The 21,538-nt window shown below is 36.1% G+C and overlaps 1 protein-coding gene across 4 annotated transcripts in view; it reads right to left on the reverse strand.

Annotated features, from left to right (window-relative positions):
* Window positions 1-21,538, reverse strand: part of PPEF1 (protein phosphatase with EF-hand domain 1) — a 216,405-nt gene that overhangs the window by 20,912 nt on the left and 173,955 nt on the right. For all 4 annotated transcript variants that reach the window (XM_074192696.1, XM_074192697.1, XM_074192695.1 and 1 more), the window contains 2 exons: window positions 13,687-13,872; window positions 10,546-10,688 (listed from right to left, as the gene is read on the reverse strand). In XM_074192696.1, the coding sequence (XP_074048797.1) occupies window positions 10,546-10,688; window positions 13,687-13,872 (329 nt within the window). The remainder of the gene's footprint in view (window positions 1-10,545; window positions 10,689-13,686; window positions 13,873-21,538) is intronic.

The following is a 21,538-nucleotide window of genomic DNA, read 5'->3' on the forward strand; positions in this document are numbered from 1 at the left end:
CATATGGTTTTGATCTTTCTTGATAGGAGGTGTGTGTGTGTGTGTGTGTGTGTGTGTGTGTGTGTATGGAAAATGAAGAAAGAGGGAATAAAAAAGGGGTGATAATTTCAACTGGTTTGTATTGCAGGAAGACAATCCTCTTAACACAGTTTTATGGATTTAGCAATACACTCAGCATCTCTCCTCAAGCCTCTCTCCTCCCACCCTCTCAGCTGAGGACTTCACTTCACACTTCACTGAGAAACTCTCTCATAGCCTTTCCTCCTTTTCTCACCCTCACTGAAACATCAAAAGTCAGCCATTTGAAACTAGACCTGGAGTCAAGAAAACTAAGGTCAAATCCAGCCTCAAATACTTCCTATCTGTGTAAACCTAGGCATGTCACTTAAGACTCTCTCTCTCTTTCTGTCTTTGCATCCACAATTGTAAAATGGGTTATTGTTTATTCATAGAAAGTTGAGATTTATATACCATGAATAAGTTGTAGCAAAATCATCACCCTTTTATGACCTTCTCCAGTAATGTAAAACAAGACAAGGAGAAATTGGCTGGGATTCTCAAACTGGGAATGATAGGTTAAGAGTACAAGGAATTAAAAGGCTACAGTTGAAGAAAATTATTAGGAGAAATAGTATGGAAGAAACTAGACATTGACCAACAACTCACACTCTGTACCAAGATAAGGTTGAAATAGTACAGAATTTAGACATGAAAGGTGATACCTTAAGTGAATTAGAAGAACAAGGACTAGTTTATCTATGGAAAAGGGAGGAGTTTATGACATATGAGATATAGAACATTATAAAATGCAAAATGGGTAATTTTGATTATATTAAATTAAAAATGTTATACAAAATAAAACCAATTCCACCAATATTAAAAGGAATTCAGAAATCTGGGAAACAATTTTTATATCATTTCCAAAATACATGGAAAACTGAGTCAAATTTTTTAAGAATATGTCATTCCCTAACTGATAAATGGTCAAAGAATATGAATAAGCAATTTCATAAGAACTTAAAAGTACCTATAGTCATATGAAAAAATCATTTTTTGATTAGAGATATGCAAATTAAAACTCTGAGGTACCACCTCCTACCTATCAGATTGTCCAATATAACAAAAAAAGGAAAATGAACAATATTGGAGGGGATGTGGAAAAACTGAGACACTAATGAACTACTGGAGAAGTTCTGAAATGATCCAACCATTCTGAAGAATAATTTAGAACTATGCCCAAAGGGCATGCTATTCATCCTCTGATCCAGCAATACCACTTCTTGGTCTACATCTCAAAGAGGTCATGAGAAAGGGGAAAATACTCAAATGTACAAAAATAATCATAGTAGTTTTTTTTGTAAAGTCAAAGAATTGGAAATTGAGAGAATGAATATGAGTTGAATGATTGAACAAACTGTGGTATATGAATGTGGTGGAGTGTTATTGTTCTATAAGAATAATTAACAGAAAAGCCTAGAAAGACTTATATCAACTGATGCTGAGTGAAGTGAGCAGAAGCAGGAAAACATGGTACACATTAACAGCAACTTTGTGCAATGAATAACTATGATAGACTTAGCTCTTATCAGTAGTACAATGATCAAAAACAATTCTAAAGGACTTGTAATAGAAAATACTATCCACATACAGAGAAAGAACTATGGAGTCTGAATGATGGCCAAAGTTTATTGTTTTCAATTTTTAAAATTTGTTTTATAGTTTTTCCTCATGGTTTTTCCCCTTTTGCTCTAATTCTTTCACAAAATGACTAATGTGGAAATATGTTTAACTTAGCTATAAATGTATGACCTATATTAAATTAGTTGCTGTCAAGGGGAGGGGGCATGAAGGGAGGAAGGGAGAAAGATGTTAACCTCAAAAATATTACAAAAATGAATGTTGCAAACTATTTTTGTATGTGGTTGGAAAAAAATTTTAAAAAGAGGTAAAAAAGGTAATAGTTGGTCAGTCATAAAATCATGAACTCCCTCAGCATGATTTCTTCATTCCATAATTGTTTGAGTATGATTATCCCCTTTCCTCTTTCATTAGAGAAAAAAAAGTATTCACTAAAAATAATCCTTCTACCTACACCTTCATCCCAATGTCACTTTCTCCTTCTAAGATTTTTATCCAACATTTGTCCCTCTCTATTAAACATTTTTAATTTCTCCATTTTCATCTGCTTTTTTAAGTTATATTTTTCAATTACTTAAAATCCTCTTTGCTCCCACTTCAACCATCTCCATTCCACATCAAGAATGTAAGAAAAACAAAACCCCTGTTAAAAACAGGTATAGAAGGGGTATCTAGGTGGTGCAGTGGATAGAGCACTGGCCATGGAGTCAGGAGTACCTGAGTTCAAATCTGGCTTCAGACACTTAATAATTACATAGCTTTGGGAGGAGAAATGAGAGCGATGCAGAAAAAATGATGAAAACCGAATCAACAGCTTGGTGAAAGAAACACAAAAAAATACTAAAGAAAATAATATGGTAAAAACCAGTTTAGGTCAAATGGAAAAAAGAAAAAGAAAAAAAAATGCCTTAAAAAGCAGAATTGGCCAGCTAGAAAAGAAGATAAAAAAGATCTCTGAAGACAGTAACTCCTTCAAATGCAGAACAGAACTAAAGGAAGCCAATGACTTTGCAAGAAATCAGGAAGAAATAAAACTCTTCCAAAAAAAACCAACAAAAATTAGAAGAAAATCTGAAATATCTCATTGGATAAAACAAACAACCTCAAAAACAGATCCAGAAGAAATAATTTGAAAATTATTGGGCTACCTGAAAGTCATGACCAGGAAAAGAGCCTAGACTTCATTTTTCAAGAAATAATACAGCAAAATTGCCCTGAGATTCTAGAAGCAAAGGGTAAAATAGAAATTGAGGGAATTCACCAGTCGCCTCCTAAAGGAGATCCCAAAAGAAAAACTTCCAGGAATATTATAGCCAAATTCCCAAACTCCCAAATCAAAGAGAAAATTCTAAAAGCTGCCAGAAACAAACAATTCAAATACTGTGGCTCCATAGTCAGGATTACAAAGGATCTGGCAGCATCTACATTAAGGGCTAGTAGTGATTGGAATATGATATTCTGGAAGGCAAAAGATCTTGGTTTACAACCAAGAATCAACTGCCCATCAAAACTGAACATCCTCTTTCAAGGGAAAAGATGGACTTTCAATGAAACAGGGGACTTTCAAACTTTCCTATAGAAACAACCAGAGTTGAACAGAAAGTTTGATCTCCAATTATAGGATCCTGGTGAACCATAGAAGGGGTGGATGAGAAGAACTAACTATGAGGAACTTAATGATATTGAACTGTTTGTATTCTTGCATGGGAAGAAGATACTGATAACTCATATGAACTTTCTCATTTATAAGAGTTGTTAGAAGGAGCATATATAGACAGGGCACAGGAAGGAGCAGAATATAATGGTATAATATGGTAAAAAAGATGGAGTGAATGAGTGATAAAGTAAAGTACTAGGAGAAAGGGAAAGGAGATGAAGAAGAAGCTAAGAAATTTCACATAAAAGTCAAGAAAAAGCTTTTTCAATGGAGTGAAATGGGGGAAGGCAAGGGAGAATGAGTGAGCCTTCATTCTCATCAGAAATGGCTCAGAGAGGAAATAACATACACACTTAATATAGAAATCTATCTTACCCTAGAAAAAATTAGAAGAAATGTATGGGATAAGGGGGAATGGGGGGAGGGAAGGGTAGAATATGAGATAGAAGAGAGGGAAGATTGTGGGAGATGGTACTCAGATACAACACACTTTTGGACAGGGCCAGGATGAAAGGAGAGAGTGAAGGGAATAAATGAGAGTGGGGAGGAATAGAATGAAGGGAAATACAGCTAGTAATAGCACTTGTGGAAAAGATATTGAAGCAACTTCTCTGGTGGACTTATGATAAAGAAAGTAACTCACCCCAGAGACAGAGCCATTGGAATCTGAACACAGTCTGAAGTACACTTTTTTTCTCTCTCTCACTATTCTTGAGGTTTCTCATCTTCTTGGTGGGGGGGAAGTATATGTTTACTCTTATAACAAAATTATTGTAATTATATAAAATAAATCATGAACCAAAAAATTTACATAAAATTATATATATGTATGTATATATATATATATATATATATATATATATATATATATATATATATAGTTGCACATTCCTCATTAGAGCTTGTTTTGCTGACAACTAATCCCTCCCTTCACTTGCCTTCCTTCTAAATGCCCCTTCTGCCTTATCCTCATCCTTGCATATTTCCTTCCAACTGTGTACATAGGTATATTCTTTACTCCTTTGATCAATTCAGACAAGTTGGAGGTTCAAGTGACAACTACTCACTTCATTCCCTCTAGTTTGTTTATATAAATTTCTACTTGAATATTCTGATCATGTAAGGATATTTCTTCTGGACTTTTTTTCTCTTCTTCCCTGGTGTTTTTCCTCTTCCCTTCTCTTTCCATTCTTCTCTTAAGACAATAAATAGAATCTCTCCAAGATCTTATCTAATTATATTCCTTCTATGACCCTCAGGGATGATAGAGCTTGGGGGGGCACATATATTACTTTTCCATGTTTCAATATTTATCCTTATTTAGTCTCTTATGACTGCTGATTTGTATTTACCTTTTTTTATGTTTCTCTTAACTCCTATGTTTGAATTTCAAAGTTTCTTTGTAGCTGTGATCTTTTCATCAGAAATGCTAGGAAGTTTTCTATTTCATTAAAGCTCATTTTTCTCCATATAACTATATCAGTTTTACTGCTATAAATCTTTATCCCTTCTGGAATGTTGTATTTCTCAGTTCTCCAGTACTTTAAAACTGTGGTTCCAAAATCATGTGTGATCCTGATGGTCGTTGAATTCTCTCTGGCTGCTTGCATGGTTATTTTTTTTCTTTGACTTGAAATCTCTAGATTTTTAGCTATAATATTCAGGGAGTTTTCAATCTGAGATTTCTTACAAAAAGTCAGTGGTGACTTTCTATTTAGACTTTGCCCTCTTTTTTCTAATAGGTATAGGCAATTCTCTTTTACTGGTTCTTAAAATACATCAGAGGTTCTTTTTTTTTTTTGGTCAGAGTTCAGATAATTCAATGAGTCTTATATTTTCTTTTTGATCTTTTTTCCAGATCAGTTGTTTTTGCTATGAGATTCCTTATCTTTTATTTTTTAAAGTCTTGAATTTTCAAAATATTTTTTGTTGTTTCATTTAGTCATAAGCTTCTGTTTATTCTTGTTTTTGTTCAGTTATTTCAGTTATGTGCAATTCTTTCAGAGCCCATTTGGAGGCTTTTGTTTGGCAAAGATACAGGAGTGATTTAGGTTTAAGTGATTTACCTAGGGTCACACAACTAGTAAGTGTTTTAAACCAGATTTGTACTCAGGATGAAGAATCTTCTGGATTGTAAATCCAGTGCTCCATGTACCTAGGTTCCCTAGCTTCTATTTAGTCCATTCTAATTTTCAGGGAATTGCTCCCTTTCCATAGTTTTCATTTCTTTTCCATTTTTCTTCCAATGCTCTCATTTCATTTATTAAAAACAATTTTAACTCCTTTTTAAAACAAATCTCTTCCTTCATTTCTTCTAGGAATTCTATTTGAATTTGTGATTAGTGGGTATTTTTGAGGTTTTATTTTTAGAGATGTTGTTTTGGAAGCATTCTCTCCTTTAAGTTTCGTGTCATGACTGTCCCTGCTACCATAATAGTGTTATAGGATAGGATTCTTTTTTTGTTTGTTCATTTTTTCAGCCCACTTTCTAATTTTGAAATTTTTAGGACAGTCTCTGCATGTTTCTGAAAGGATGATCTGGACTGGCCCTGAGTTGCTTTCTTGAAGATATTAAGTATATATTATTATAGGATTTCCGCGATGGTTCAGGCTAGGGGAATATAAAAGCTTTCAAAATTTCCGGGGGGTGGAGCCAAGATGGTGACAAGAGAGGATTGTCTCTTAGGTGCTCGCTCCTAAAACTTAAAAACTAAGGACTCTAACTAAATTTTCAAGAGACAGAATCAACAGAGGGAGGCAGTGAGGCAGTTCTCCAACCCAAGGTAACCTGGAAAAGAGTGGAAAGGCTCTACTCCCCAGGGTTGGAGGGTTAGCCCACCAGAGCAAAGGAACTTCAGCTGCCTGGAGGCAGCCCCAGGGCCCTGGGAGTTGTGGCTCACAGCTGCAAGGGCAGTTTCCTGATTTACACCCCAGGGAGCACCAGGCACAACTTGGGGGATAAGCCGGAGGTACATCTGCCAGAGCGAGCACGTGAAGCACAGCCCTCAGGGTATTCAGTGAGCAGAGCGGCAGGCAGCCCAGGTGCAGAAAGCCAGAAGCAGAAGCCAGTAAGCAGGAGGCCCCAGGGCATGAGTGCTGAGCCTAAGGAGGGAGTGGAGAGAGACTTCCAAGGTCTGTCCTCTGTACCTGGAACAGGACTCTGGGGTTCTGACCATATTCAGATCCTGATTGCAGTCTAAGCCCCCCATAGAACAGCAGGGGCCCCCCCCACCTCAGCCCCCATAGCAGAGGGGTGCAATTATGGTCATTCACAAACCAAGAGGGAAGACAGAGCCTCACACACAGAGATCCTTGTGTGTGGGGGGGTGTCCCAATAATACTCAAAAGCTCAGGAAGCACCCCAAAACCAGGCACAGACTGGAGAAATGAGTAAGTAGAGAAAAAAGAGGAGCACCATTGAGAAGTACTTTGCCTGTGATACCAAGAAGGATCAAAACACTCAATCTGAAGATGAGGAAGCACAAGATCCTACATCTAAAGACTCTAAGCAAAACAGAAATTGGGCTCAGACTATGACAGAGCTCAAAAAAGACTTTGAAAATGAATTGAGGGAGATACAAGAAAAATTGGGAAAAGAAATGAGAGAGAGATGCAGAAAATACATGAAAAAGAAGTCAGCAGCTTAGTCAAGGAGATCCAAAAAAATGCTGAAGAAAATAACATGTTAAAAACTATCATAGTTCAAATGGATAAAATAGTTCAAAAAGTTATTGTGAAGAAGAAATGCTTTAAAAAAGCAGAATGGGCCAGATGGGAAAAGAGATAAGAAAGCTCTATGAGGAAAACAAATCCTTCAAACAAAGAATGCAGATTTTATGTGAAATTAGGACACAATACTTCAAAACCAAAAGAATGAAAAATTAGAAGAAACTGTGAAGCATCTCATTGAAAAAACAACTGATATGGAAAACAGACTTAGGAAAGATAATTTAAAAATTATTGGAATACCTGAAAGTCATGATCAGGAAAAGAACCTTGACATTATTTTCAAAGAATTACTATTACAGGAAAATTGCCCCAATATCCTAGAAGCAGAGGGCAAAATAGAAATTGAGAGAATCCACTGATCTCCCCAAGAAAGATCCAAAAAAAAAAAACAACCCCCAGGAATATTATAGCCAAGTTCTAGAACTCCCAAGTCAAAGAGAAAATATTACAAGCAGCCTGAAGGACACAATTCAAATATCATGGAGCTGCAGTCAAGATCATACAGGACTTAGCAGCAACTACATTAAAAGCTCATAGGGCTTGGAATATAATATTCCAGAAGGCAAAAGAGCTTAGAATGCAACCAAGAATCAACTACCCAGCAAAACTGAACATCCTCTTCCAGGTAAAAAAGATGGACTTTCAATGAACCAGGGAAATTTCAAATATTCCTGTTGGAATGGTCAGAGCTAAACACAAGGTTTGATCTTCAAATACAGGACTCAGGTTAAACATAGAGAGTGGAGGAGAAGGGGAAAATATGATGGACTTAATGATGATGAACTACATGTATTCTTGTATAGAAAAATGATTCTGATAATACTCATATGAACCTTCTCATTTAATAGAGCAGGTAGAAGAAGATTTTATAGATGAAGCACAGGAGAAAACTGAACTTGAAGATATAATGTGGTGTAAAAATAGAGTCAATAGATAAAAGGGAAATGTAATGGGAGTAAGGAAAAGGAGAGAAGGAATAGGCTAAGATATTTCATATAATAAGATTTTTCTTTATTACAATGAGCTATTGCAATGATATGGAATGGGGAAAGGCAAGGGGGAATAAAGGAAATCTTCACTCTCATCAGAGGTGGCTAGGAGAGGAAACAGCATATATACTCAATGGGATATAGACATCTGGAGTAAGGAAAAAGGGGGACAGGGGAAGGAGGGAATGTGAGTGATGGAGGAGAGGATGGACCATGCGGGGAGAGTGGTCAGATATAACACATTTTCTTTTTTACTTCTTGCAAGGGGCTGGGATTGGATGGCCTGTCCGGGACCATAGGGCCAGGTTGATGCTGGGCCTAAGGGGTGGTATGTGGGCTCAGGGCCTCTTAGCCCCAGGGCCTGGGATCTGTCTGCTGTGCCACTCAACTACCCTACAGAAGAGACAGTGAAAGGAAAGAGAAAATATAGTACATGGTAGTGGAGAAGTATGAATGGAGGGAGTTGTGATCAGCAATGGCAATGGTGGAAAAATATGGAAGTAACTTTTGTGATGGACTTATCATAAAGAATGTGATCCACCCATGACAGAGCTGGTGGTGTTGGAACAGAGACTGAAGCACATTTTTTATTATTATTTTTGGGGGGGTTGTTTCAGGGCAAATGGGACTGGGTGGCCTTCCTGGGGCCTCACAACTGGATGATTGTTGGGTGTCTGAGGCCAGAATTGGACCTGGGTGCTCCTGGCTCAAGGGCCAGTGCTCTGTCCACACCCAGCCGCCCCTACTATTATTATTACTATTTTATTTTATTCTAGGTCCTTTTTTTGTTTTTTTCGTGGCAATGGGGTTGGGGTGGCTTACATGGGGTCACACAACTGGGTGATTGTTGGATGTGTGGGGCTGGATTTGGGCTCAGGTGCTCCTGGCTCCAGGGCTGGTGCTCTGTCCACTGCACCACCTGGCCATACCTACAATTTTTATTATCATCATCATCATCATCATCATCATTATTTAATTTTAATTCTAATTTTTTTCTCTCCCCTTTACTTTATTGTTCATGTGGATCTATATTTTTTGGGGGGGATATTATGTTTACTCTTAAACAAGAATATTTTAGTAATGTATAAAAATCATTATTACTACAAAATAAGAATAAATACATTAATAAATGGGAATAAAATTTTAAAAATTAAAAAATAAAAAGAAATAAAAAACCAAAATTTCCAAAGCGGTCTGAAAAGGTTAACATCTTACCCCTTGGTCTGAGCTCTACAAATTCCTTATCTAAGTATGACTTTAAACAACAACGGAGTATTTCTTGTCTCAGTTCTTAGAGCTAGCTGGTTAACTCTACTTGTATAGAATGACAAAAGTGTGGTTTCATTTTGAGCAGGGATTCAAAGCCTGTAAGCTGGCTGGAAGTTGAAACTGAGACCCCAGTCCACTCTTGGGATCTAAGCCACATAGCTGCTGCTCCTTGCTTTATGAACCTGATCCTCTCTCAAAAAACTGCCAAGGCCCTTGACCACTCCATACTCCAAAATACCATCCCTGAGCACAGATCCCCTCCTCATTCCATCCTGGTTCTGTGAGTTACACTTGGGTAATAGGTGACAAAATTTGTAGTAGCTATCTGTTCCTATCATGGTGGTGGTATGAGTTTGGGACCTCTTCAAGTGCTCTGCACATATACTCCTGTTCAGCCTGTCCTTAAACCTCTTTGTCTTTCTCTGTGCCAATATAAACTACTAGAAAAATGATTCATTGCATCTTTTTCTTGGATTTCCCCAGAGTTTGATCTGGTGTGTTTTTTAGATCTTTTGTTTTAGGGGGTAATTCAATTGTACTTTTTTTCTCAGTCTCTTCATTAGCTTTTTATCATACCTTTCCTAAAATTATGCTTAGATAGATCAATTCTAAAATCATGCATACACATGCAAATTCTTACCTTGACAATCTAGTCTAACTCACAATTTCTCTCCTCCTTTTTACTAATAATCTTCTTGAAAAGACAATTACAAATATAACTGCAAACATGTTATAATTTTGGTTTTAAAAATGCAAATATTCTATGAATATTCATTGAGCATAGTTAATACTTGAGGGTCTGTTATTTTCTGTCCAGGTTGTTCACTATGCCTAGGATAACTTCTTTTTCTCTTCTCAAATTCTTATCCATCCTTTAAAGTCAAAATCCTGAAATGAAATATAGTTGCCCAGTCTGTATTCTTAAAGCTGGGTAGAGAAGATAAAAAATTAAATTGGGGATGGCACAAAGTTGAAAGATGAATGAAAGAGGAGGAAATCTACTAATGCTAGGAGAGGGAAGGAAGTATAGTGAATAAGCTGTGATTAGAACATTCTAGAAACAAGTATTGCAAGTTGAGCTGTACTTTCCATTGTCCAGCCTACAGATAGCATTTTTCCCCCATGGAAATGCATTTCTCCATATTTTGTTGATGTTAGCAATACCTCACTTACTTTACCTCATCTATTCCATTAGAAATATAACATAATAAAACAGGAATAGATGTCTGATTCATCAGTATTCACCATGAAGAACAACTGTACCTTTCATAAAGAGTTTTCCCTTGAATCACTTGACTGGCTTGGTACTGGAAAAATCGAGGGGTCATTTCATGGTTCAGTTTGAGGTAAGCACCTCTATTACTGCCTTCTTCATAATAATTAGATGCAGAAAACACTGTGATAATCTGATTAACGATAAAAAGAAAATTTTTAGATTTATGCGCATTCTCAAAGTAGTCAGAAATTTGATTCTCAAAGTGACATTAGAAAACTATCTATGTTTGCCACAAAGCAATTGATTGTATAGTAGTGGAAGTGTAGAGAGTCATCTGATCAATACACTTATAACTACTTGATTGAAAATTAAATATTTTCAGCACATTCACCTAGGGACTTGTAAATAGTACAGTTTCAAAAAACAAAACAAAAAAAAAAAAGGAAAAGGGGCAGCTAGGTGGCGCAGTGGATGGAGCAACTGGCTTTGGAGTCAGGAGGACCTGAGTTCAAATGTGAACTCAGACACTTAATAATTACCTAGCTCTGTGACCTTGGACAAATCACTTTACTCCATGGCCATGCAAAACAAAACAAAAACAAAAAGTAAATAGTACAGTTTGAGTACTAGAGAATTCTATACCTTACAAGTTGCAAATTATAAGGTCATAAAGGGCTTGCTAATTTTTATTTTTTTTTCATAAGAAAGCTATCATACATCCAGATCAAGATTTGTCCAGGGCCAGAATGACTAAGTGATTCATCCTGCTAAAGGATGAAATGCTTTGAGTTTGGAACTTAGAGGGGCTATGAAACCTGGACTACTACCAAGGATGTTGAATTATTCACCAAGATTAGTGTGGATCAAATCACCTGCTTAGCAACAGGTGACTTAGGCACTAGTCATATCACTAACTACTGCATAACTGGGACAAGTCACTTTAATATTTACTTTAGGTTAAAATTGTTAAAATGAGTAATTTTGATGAAATATTTAGACAAGAAAGAAAGTGCTGCTTTACAAGATGGTGATGATTTTATATTATTGCTGGGTTTTTAAAAAAAGATTCCTTAGATGACAGTTCATTTATGATCCTTTCCTTTCTTTCTAGTCTCTCAAAAGTTTTTATTGCTACAGGAAAGATACTCATTCAAAATTAGGCAGGGGAAATCTGAGTCTCTCAAAAATTAGTTACTATGTTCAAATTATGTTCTTTGATGGCACTATTCACTGTAGATCACTTTAGAAATTCCTTATTTATAACGAGTTTTACTGTCTACTCACCTCTACCCTTGCCTTTCCTTTGTTTTCTAATGATATTCAATTTTTTAGAGACTGGTGATCTGTGACATACAATACCAACAGTTGAATATTGGTACACAAATTGTCTTTGTATCAGAAAGAAGTTTGAAGTCAGCAAAAAAATTTGTTGCTACCCAAAGGCATTCCAGTCTATGACTTTCCTCTTCCTTTTCAATTCTGGGTTCACCATATTGTCCATTTTCAGTACCTAAGTCTGTCTGTCTGTCTGTCTATGTATGTATCTATGAATCTTTCTGTCTCTCTCTCTCTCGACATATAACATGTTTATATTGTATTAATACGTATATGATATGTATTATCTGAATTATAATAATATCCTATCTGTATGATAATTATTATTATGTGGTATTATAGGTAATATGATACATAAATGTCTTCATAGTATAAATTATGTCCATAATAATAAATAAATCATATTATCTATATTACAGATGGAGAATTCTATACATTGTTCATCTAACTGACTATGTAGTAGGGACAATAAGTATGTCATCAAAAAAATATATGAGTGAAAAAGAAGACAGACTGGCTACATAGTGAAAGTAATGAGTTACCCACTGTATAGTTTGTGTGTTCCAGTATTATGTCAAAAAAAATAGCAAGAAAAACTTCTAACACATTGGAGGACATCGACAAAAGTTACAAAGGAAGGGAAGTCCTGGACAGGTTGTGATTTGCATCATTGGAAGGAGTTCCTACATGTATTAAGTCTACAATCTAATCCAGTGGAATGTTTGAATTACTATATAGACAGTCTCTATAAGATTGAGGGAAATTTAAGTCAATCTAAAGGAGCTTTAAGCATCCAATCCAGAAATCATCCCCAAATCAAAGAATCTGCTAACTCATCAAAGGTTATCTCTGAAGTTTTTGATAGAGACTACCAAGGTTCTATAAAATACTCCATAAAATGGGGCAGCTAGCTGCCACAGTGGATAGAGCACCGGCCCTGGAGTGAGGAGCACCTGAGTTCAAATCTGGCCTCAGACACTACATAATTACCTACCTGTGTGGCCTTGGGCAAGCCACTTAACCCCATTAGCCTTGCAAAAAAAAAAACTAAAAAAAAAATTACTCCATAAAAATCCTACACAGCATTCACTATAGCTAAAAGTAAAAAATTATCCCATTTCTCATCTAAGATTAATTACTTAGCTTGGTGAGGATTAATGTTTATGTTGCTTTTAGCCAAAAAGAAAAGGCTGCTTCCTTTCTCTTTCTCTGTGGGTCTAAATACCATTCCCATTAGAATGCACTACTTTAGACATTGATTTATTTTCAAATTAATGAATTTAGAGTCATAGGACCATAAATATAGAGATGTAGGGGTATCTAGTGTAAAATTTTAATTTTATAACTGAGAAAACTGAGGCCCAGGAAGGTGGTGACTTGTCCAAGTTAATACAGGAAATATAGATCAAGGATGGGATTTCAACCCAAGTCCTCAGAACCCAGAAGTAGCAGGCCCATATCTATGAACTTGTTTATTTTCAAGGAAAATCAATTTGATTGACCAAATATTGCTTAAGGCAAAAGACAACTATACATTTCACAGCATTGCTCAGACCTTCTCCCTTTTCCTCTCCCTTAAGCTCCATCTCTAACTCTCTTCCTATTCTCCCCATTTCTCTCTTCTTTCCTCTCTCTCTCTCTCTCTCTCTCTCTCTCTCTCTCTCTCTCTCTCTCTCTCTCCATCTCTCTGTCTCTATCCCTCTGTCTCTCTCTCCTCTTTCCCCCTCCTCATTTCCTTCTTTCCTCCCCTCCCCCACCCTTCTCTCTCTCTCAGCAACTGGAGGGATATTCTTTTTTTTCCATGCTCTTGGTTTTTTTTTTATTAAGAAATAAAGCAAATCACGTTATCTTACCTTTCCATCATGGCAGACTTCAAAACCGTCTGGTTTACATTCATGAGATCTGATGATCATCTTCAGAGCATATTTTTTCAATATAGTTTCGGTAACATCTGGTCCAAAGTAACAGCCTCCTCCTCGACTTGTGTTTGGGGAACAGCCCTTTTTGTTTCTGGGATCACTCCAAAGAATATTGATTATCTTTGAACAACAAATCAGAGCTGACGACTACCAATATGCCCAGATTTAAATTTATTAACTAGAAACTTCAACCAAAAGTGCATCATGAAGCAAGTCATACATGACCTTTTTCTCATTCAAAATTTTACTTTATACTCATCTCCACAAACTCTGCCCATTCATCTCAACCTTCCCAATATTTCCACCTTTCAACAAATATCTTAAGGTTCAATAACTACAGATTTCATGAGGGAGGGAATTATTTTTTCTCATTTTTGTTTCTAAATAACCTAGGAGAGAAGATTTCGTTATCCCTCTCATGTTTCTTCCATTATTAGATTACTTTCTCTATAAGATATATATTTTTTATTTAAATATTTTCCTTGTTTTTGAGAAAAGGACAAATTTTATTTGAGATGCTTTGTTTCTCAGCATTCTTTTGTCAGCATGGGTCAATGATTATGATATATATATATATATATATATATATATAAATCACTTAGAAATTAACAAAATACAGAAAAACACTGTACACCCTAACAGCAACATGCGGGTGATGATCACCTTGATGGACTTGCTCATTGCATCAGTGCAACAATCAGGGACAATTTGGGACTGTCTGCGATGGAGAATACCATTGGTATCCAGAGAAAGAACTGTGGAGTTTGAACAAAGACCAAGGATTATCACTTTTAATTTAGAAAAAAAACACTGATATCTTATTGTCTGATCTTACTATCTCTTATACTTTATGTTTCTTCCTTAAGGATGTGATTTCTCTCTCAACACATATAATTTGGATCAATGTATACCATGGAAACAATGTAAAGACTGGCAAATTGCCTTCTGTGGGGGATGGGAAGGGAAGTAAGATTAGGGGGAAAATTGTAAAACTCAAAATAAATAAAATCATAAGAACAAAACAAAACAAAAAATTAACAAAAACCTTTCCTCCCTACCTTTTGGAAGAGGTCAAATATTATTAGCCCAGTTTTATAGATGAGAAAACTGAGGCTCAGAGAGGTAAAATAATTACCTTAAGTAACACATCTAGAAAACATCACAGGCAGGATTCAAATCAAAGTTCTGTAACTCAAAACAATAGCTTTTTCCACTACACCATATTACTTGTCATATTCCTTTTACTATTTCAAATACATCTTTATAACCACTTTTTAAACTAGATGCTAGAAGTAGTTTCCTTTCAAACAATCAAAACGAAAGCTATCCATATTGGAACAAAGATAGATAGATAGATAGATAGATAGATAGATAGATAGATAGATAGATAGATAGAAAGACAGACAGACAATATATACATATGTATATTTATATATGAATACATGTATATACATTCACCAATGCACAGTCTAGCTATACAATGGATCTCCAAGTCAAATTTACCTTAGCAATTCTGAATAGGTAGATATCAAATTCATTCTAAACATTCTCAAATGAAGTAATGCACACAATTCCAATGAAATCTCCTACCAGCATAGGATATAGTAATCACTAATTTTTGAAACTACAACATTGTAGGGTAGTCATGATCCAAGTAATAAAATGTTCTAATTGTTATTTCCCACTTAGAAGTAGGTTTTTAGAGGTAAAGGATACCTCCTCCCTTTGACCTTAAAAGAAGTTTTACTATATTTGGATGGGCAAAAGGCTAGAATAGAAAGTGGGCTGAACTACTTCCTTGAGGTACAAGGTAGATAAATGAACTTTTTTGTGAACCAATTTCCAGGATTGCATCGTAGGTGCCAAGAGCACCTGTGTACTTTACTGTGTACTTTTCATGGCTTAGGGAGTCGACCTTGAAGGTAGAAAGACCCAAGTTCAAGTTTCATTTCAAATACCTATGGATATATGATCCTGAGAAAATTACTTAAACTCTTGTAAAGATTTGGCAAACCTGCCTTGGTAGAAGAGGTTTCCTCACCTGAGGGTCCCCTATATTAATGAAATCACAGGACTAGTCCCTATCCCTGTTCTTTTGTAAAGCGTCTTTAATAGATGTTTTGTTTTGTTTTGTTTTGTTATTGCATTCACATCCTATCTTTACTATTAAGTTGCACACTTTTTTCAAGGACAGATAAAATACCATACTAACAATTTCCTTGTACAATATGTGTCTGATATACATTGCTGACTGAGGAATCTTATTGATGCAGGGAGTTATGGGAATATGATGCAGGGAGTTATGTATATAGATTTGTAATTGGAAATAGATTTTGTAATCCTCTATACTGTTTAAATGTTGTAAAACTTTTATCTGCTCCTGTTAAGTAAATTGATTTCTATTGTTCCATTGTTAAATGTAAAATTTTTAATGTTTTCTTATTCCCAACTCCAGGGTTCTTTTTACCTGATTTTCAGTCATGTAGAAGGGGAGGGATTTCCCTTTGCCCATAGCCTCCTGACCCTTTCTGTACCCAGAGAATGGGCAAGATTATAAAAGCCTGGCCTGGAATCCCCTGGTGGCATGCAGGCTCGCTCGAATCTTAACCCAGCCAGTTCTCCCTCCCCTCTCTCTGCCCTCCCTCCCTCCCTCCTTTCCACCCTCTCCCTCCTTCCCTCCCTTCTCTCCCTTCCTCCCTCCCCCCCTCTGTCTCTGAAACAAATCTTGTCTAGTCTTTTGTTATTCTGAGCAGTTTACAAACTGCTTGCTGCTTCTCCAGGAAGAAAAAAAGTTTTAATCTGTACACTTTGCAGGCTCCCATAATAAATCCTAAGTAGTTTGAAATCCCAGGGTTGTGTGTGAACTCACTTTTCAAGGCCTCTCAATCTTTGATTGGTGACACCAACCCCCAGCACCATTACCACTGGCATTATTCAAGGGAGTTCAAATAAGGATCAAGAGGAGAACCAGAAGAGGTTGGTTTTTTTTTCCAATTCTGTACTTGCCTAAATATGACCAATCTCATCTCCATGAGTATAGCTTTGTTGGGGTTTAGATGAAAGTAGGGATTGGAGGGTGACAGGAAATTGATAAGGTGGGGAAGGGATAAAGGAAATGTGAGAAAGGCAGAAGAGTATTCTGGAGTGCCTCTTTAAATGTAGAAAAAGAAGCACAGTGTTAGATATCCAAAATTTCATCAAATATTTGATTTGAATCAAGAGTTAATGTCACCAAAAGAAGAATCAGAGTACTGCTTTGTGCTTTTCAGTCATATATATATGGTGGAGTCCCTTTGCTCATCCAGTTTGGAGGGACATGACTAACAACTCATAAAATGGAATATGTGACTTAAATACTACCTTTTCCCCTAAGCTTGCCCCTCCATCGAACCTCCCTGTTTCTGTTGAGAATACCCTCATTGTACTAGTCACACAGGTTTATAATCCCAGATTCATTCTTGACTACTCATTATTCCTTATAACCAATCATTTGCCAAGTCCTGTCAACTTCACAATATCTCTAATACTTATCCACCTTCTCTCTAGACACATGGCCATCACCTTAATTCAGTTCCTCATTACCATTTCTCTGAACTATTGCAATACTCTCTCATTTGATCTCCCTGATTCTGACTTCTCACATCTCCAATACAACAGCTACCAAAATAATTAAAATGTAATTAGGACCATATAATCTCCTTATTCAAGAATTGTCTGTGACTCCCTATTGCCCCAGGATAAAATAAAAATTCCTCAGCTTGACATTTGAAATTCTCCATGGTCTAGCTCCCTCATTCATTTCTGGATTATTTTATATTATTCCCTTTTGTTTCAGTCCAACATATCCATTTGTTCCCTAAGCCCAGCATGCTACCTTAAACCTCCATATTCATAAGGTTCTCTACTCTTGGATGTACTTTTTCCTTTCTTCCACCTCTTATTCAAGGCTCAAGGATACACTCTTCTATGCTGCCTTCTCAGATGAGTGTGAACTCTTAAGGGAAAGGATTGTCTACCAACTGTACCTTACACAAAGTAGTTGTTTAATAAATGTTTATTGTATTGAATTTATTGATCTAAACTAAATTGCATATATACTTGAGAGAAATTTGAAGGATATGGTATAAAACTCAACAATCCTTAATATAATTAATAAAATGAAGCAGATATAAATTTACTTTAGAGACTTGATCATTCCCAGAGCCCAAACTTATATAGAATGGATTCATCTCGGAGTACTAGTAACTCTGACATTGTGATTCAGTGGAGTAGCCAGATTTGTAATCTGAATGGTATGGGGGGGAAAATCCCTCAAAATCCATTTCATTTCATCATCTTAGTTCATCCTTTGATTCTTGAAAGTTTTTTCCAGAAACCTCTATTATTATCCCCTGGGAAATAATTTACTTCTGAATTAATACTTTAGCAAGGATTAATAAGATTACAATGCAAAAGGGAAAAGTGTATGGGGGTGGAGGGAGGGAAATAAGTAAAAAGTGTATCTGACAGAAAAAAATGAGAGAAGTGGGAGAGACCAAATAAGAGAGGAACAGATAAGGGTCCCTGATAGGGGCAAGTAGGAAGGGGACAGAAAAAATGCAGTCAGAAAGATTTGAAAGACACCCTGATAGAGGAGGAGGGGGGAAAAGAAATGGTTATGAAGTAGTATGATGCAATGGAATGAGAACTAAATTGAAGTCAGAGGAGCTGTTTTCAAAAATCTGACTCATTTACTTACCATCTGTACAACCTTGGAAAAGTCCTTTTACTTCTTTGAGCTTCCTCTCCTCATTTATAAAAATGAAGGGTTTGATTAGGTGATACTGGGTTCAAATCCCATCTCTCTCATTTATTTAAATTGCCTCTTCCTCATTTCTTCATCTGTAAAATGAAGCTGTTAAGCTAGATTGCCTTTGCAATCCCATCCAATTCTATATTTATGATTCTCTGACATTATCTTTCTTGTGGTCCTTCCTTGTTTCATCTTTTTATTCCTCATGGGCCTTGTGCCCTGCCTGCTCAGAGGTGCTTTGTGAGAGAAAACAATTTTTTTCTTTTCATTTCTGACTACATGCTCGCAACTGCCAAAACACCCTCTTCACACCAACAGAGTTCATCTATAATTCAGCACTCATCTATAAGAGCTACAAAAAGTGAGCTAAGAACAGTTGCAGCTGCTATTACAACTTTACAAATCACTTACTTTAGGTCATCTAGTGGGAGAAGAGGGACACAGTAGAGAATTGGGGAGACTATGGGATTAATAATGGAACCCACTATCTATGTAAACCCAAAGTTCTGACCTTAGAAGGACCTGCATTCGATCTTGGAGGCTTCTCAATAAATATTACTTTGAAAATCTTATATTTTTATTTTGCCTCCAAACAGAAGTACATCATAATCTAAATCCTTTACTTCTCCCTTAGAGGCATTCAATTTGCCTCCTACAAATAACTAAGGTTAAAGATATTTGATGTAAAATCAATTTTATTACAAAACATGTAAAGGATATTAAAGGGATTCCCATTTTAATCTGATTAGCAAGGTAATGGTTAAAGGTGGTGCCCTTCTGGCTAAGCAACCTGGTTCTCAATTCCCCCCAAAATTCATGATAACACTAGAGAGAAATCCCAATGTTTTGAATGCATAACCACTGTTGGTTCATGAACCAGTCTAGGCAGTTGTCATCTATCTCCTCTCTGAGGTCAGCACTATCTTTTCACTGCCTTTATTCCAACTCAAGACCTCTGTTGCTGTCTTTCATTTCAAGGATGTCATCTCAACTTCCCTCAGAAATTCCTGGTGGGTTCAATGCTAGCTGCCAGCCAATGCTTCCACTGTTTCAAATTCCTCATACCACTATCTAGAAATTCATAGGATCATAGATATAGAACTGGATATTTAGAGGACATGGAGTTCCCTCATTTTATAAATGAAGAAATTGAGGTATAAGAAAGGTTAAAAGATTTGCTCAGGATCATGCAGCCAGTAGGTGCTAAGAGTTGGGACTAGAATCCAGAAATTTCTGACATCGAAGTAAATATTCTATCCATTACAAGATTCCTATCAATTTCTTTATGGTTCTTCTTTTACCTATTATTCATAGTATTTTGAGAAAATTAGTCCTTTCTTCTTGGTAAATGTGCTTCTCCTCTTTCCCTACTATTCAGATAGGGGACAGAGAGGAAGGTAAGAGGGGGAAAAAAGATATGTAAAGAAATAAACTATTTATAATCTCCATGTTAATGACTTCCTGCCAGGGTACTCAGGGAAAGTATACATAATTAAGTCATAATTATGACTATGAAGGGCCCAAACAACTACTTTCTATATATAATAAGCAAGTGTTTTCATAGAATTTCAAGGTTTGCAAAATGCTTTACATTTATCTCATTTGATCTTCACAATAACCCTGTGAGATATGTGTTATTATCCTCATTTTACACATGAGGTAACTAAGGCTGAGTTTAAATGAATTGATCAGGGTTATTCACTAATAAATGCCTAAATAAGGATTAGAATTCAGTTTTTTCTGACTCCAAGTTCAACACTATATACTGTGTCATCTAGCTGTCTCACCTGGTATTAGGCGAATATCAAGGAACAGTGGGAAAAATATTAGAAATAATCTTAAGAAGATCTGCCATAACCTTTCTAATTCTTTATTGTTCACCTTTGAAAGGGGCAAACCACACTTTAAAAAGAATAGATTTTTGTTAATTCCCTTCATTTAAAAGGAGAGTAAATCATAGGCAATTGGACCATTTAGTCATCATGGAGGCATACTGCACAAACTGGAAGTTATTGGGGGGGCGTGCCTCTCTCTAGGATTAAAAACAATTTTTTAAGAGAAAATGAAAACAAACTCAGGAAAATATGATCTTGCTTAATCTGTATATAACAAAATAATCTTGTCATCCCTAGAGCAGTGCTTTGAAAGTCAATAAATGAGATGAGATAAAAAAGAAGAGTAAGAGCCAACAAGGACAGATATAGAAAATTAAAGGAAAATCAAGAAATGAACATTGAGGGATGACTAGGTGGCACAGTGAATAGAACATCAGCCCTGGAGTCAGGAGGACCTGAGTTCAAATCCACCCTCAGACACTTAATAATTCCCTAGCTGTGTGACCTTAGGCAAGTCACCTATTGCCTAGCAAAAAAACAACAAAAAAAGAAATGACCATTAAACTTGGAAAATTAAACGTTTCTGCTTAGAGTGAAAAGTTTCAGTAAAGTGATAGGAATAGAAATTAGATTGTAGGGGATTGATGAATAGTGGGAGGGAAATGCAGCAACTACAAAACATGATTATCAATGAAGAAAATACAGCTAGATAAATAACTATGAGGACAAAGTAACTGGGTTTACCTTTTAGAATAGGAAAGAAATGAGAATGTAGAAGGTCAAGGAAGTTGGAAAAGCAGAAGAAAATCATTAGCATAGATGGAGAAGTTAGTGTCTACAGGGAATTACCATAATATTTTCTGGGACAACAGGAACAGAAGAAGAAATAGTTGAGAACATAGAGGATCTAAGGTATGAATTAAGTGGGATAAGAGAATTTATGTCATATATCCTCAGTCTTTTTAGTAAAGAAGGGAAAGTAAAATTTTAAGATGGTAGACAGAGGTGATAATCTGAAAAGAGAATGGAAGGTTTGGAGTTAAACACTATGGAGAGTGGATAGTCAACAAGAGGGAAATAAAAGCGTTTCTGTGTATCAGTGAAGGCTCTTTTAAAGTTATATAGCATTAATTTGTTGCAGATTCTGTCATGATTTCAT

This window comes from Macrotis lagotis, chromosome 6 (genome assembly GCF_037893015.1).
Source record: "Macrotis lagotis isolate mMagLag1 chromosome 6, bilby.v1.9.chrom.fasta, whole genome shotgun sequence".
NCBI classification, from domain to species: Eukaryota; Metazoa; Chordata; class Mammalia; order Peramelemorphia; family Peramelidae; genus Macrotis; species Macrotis lagotis.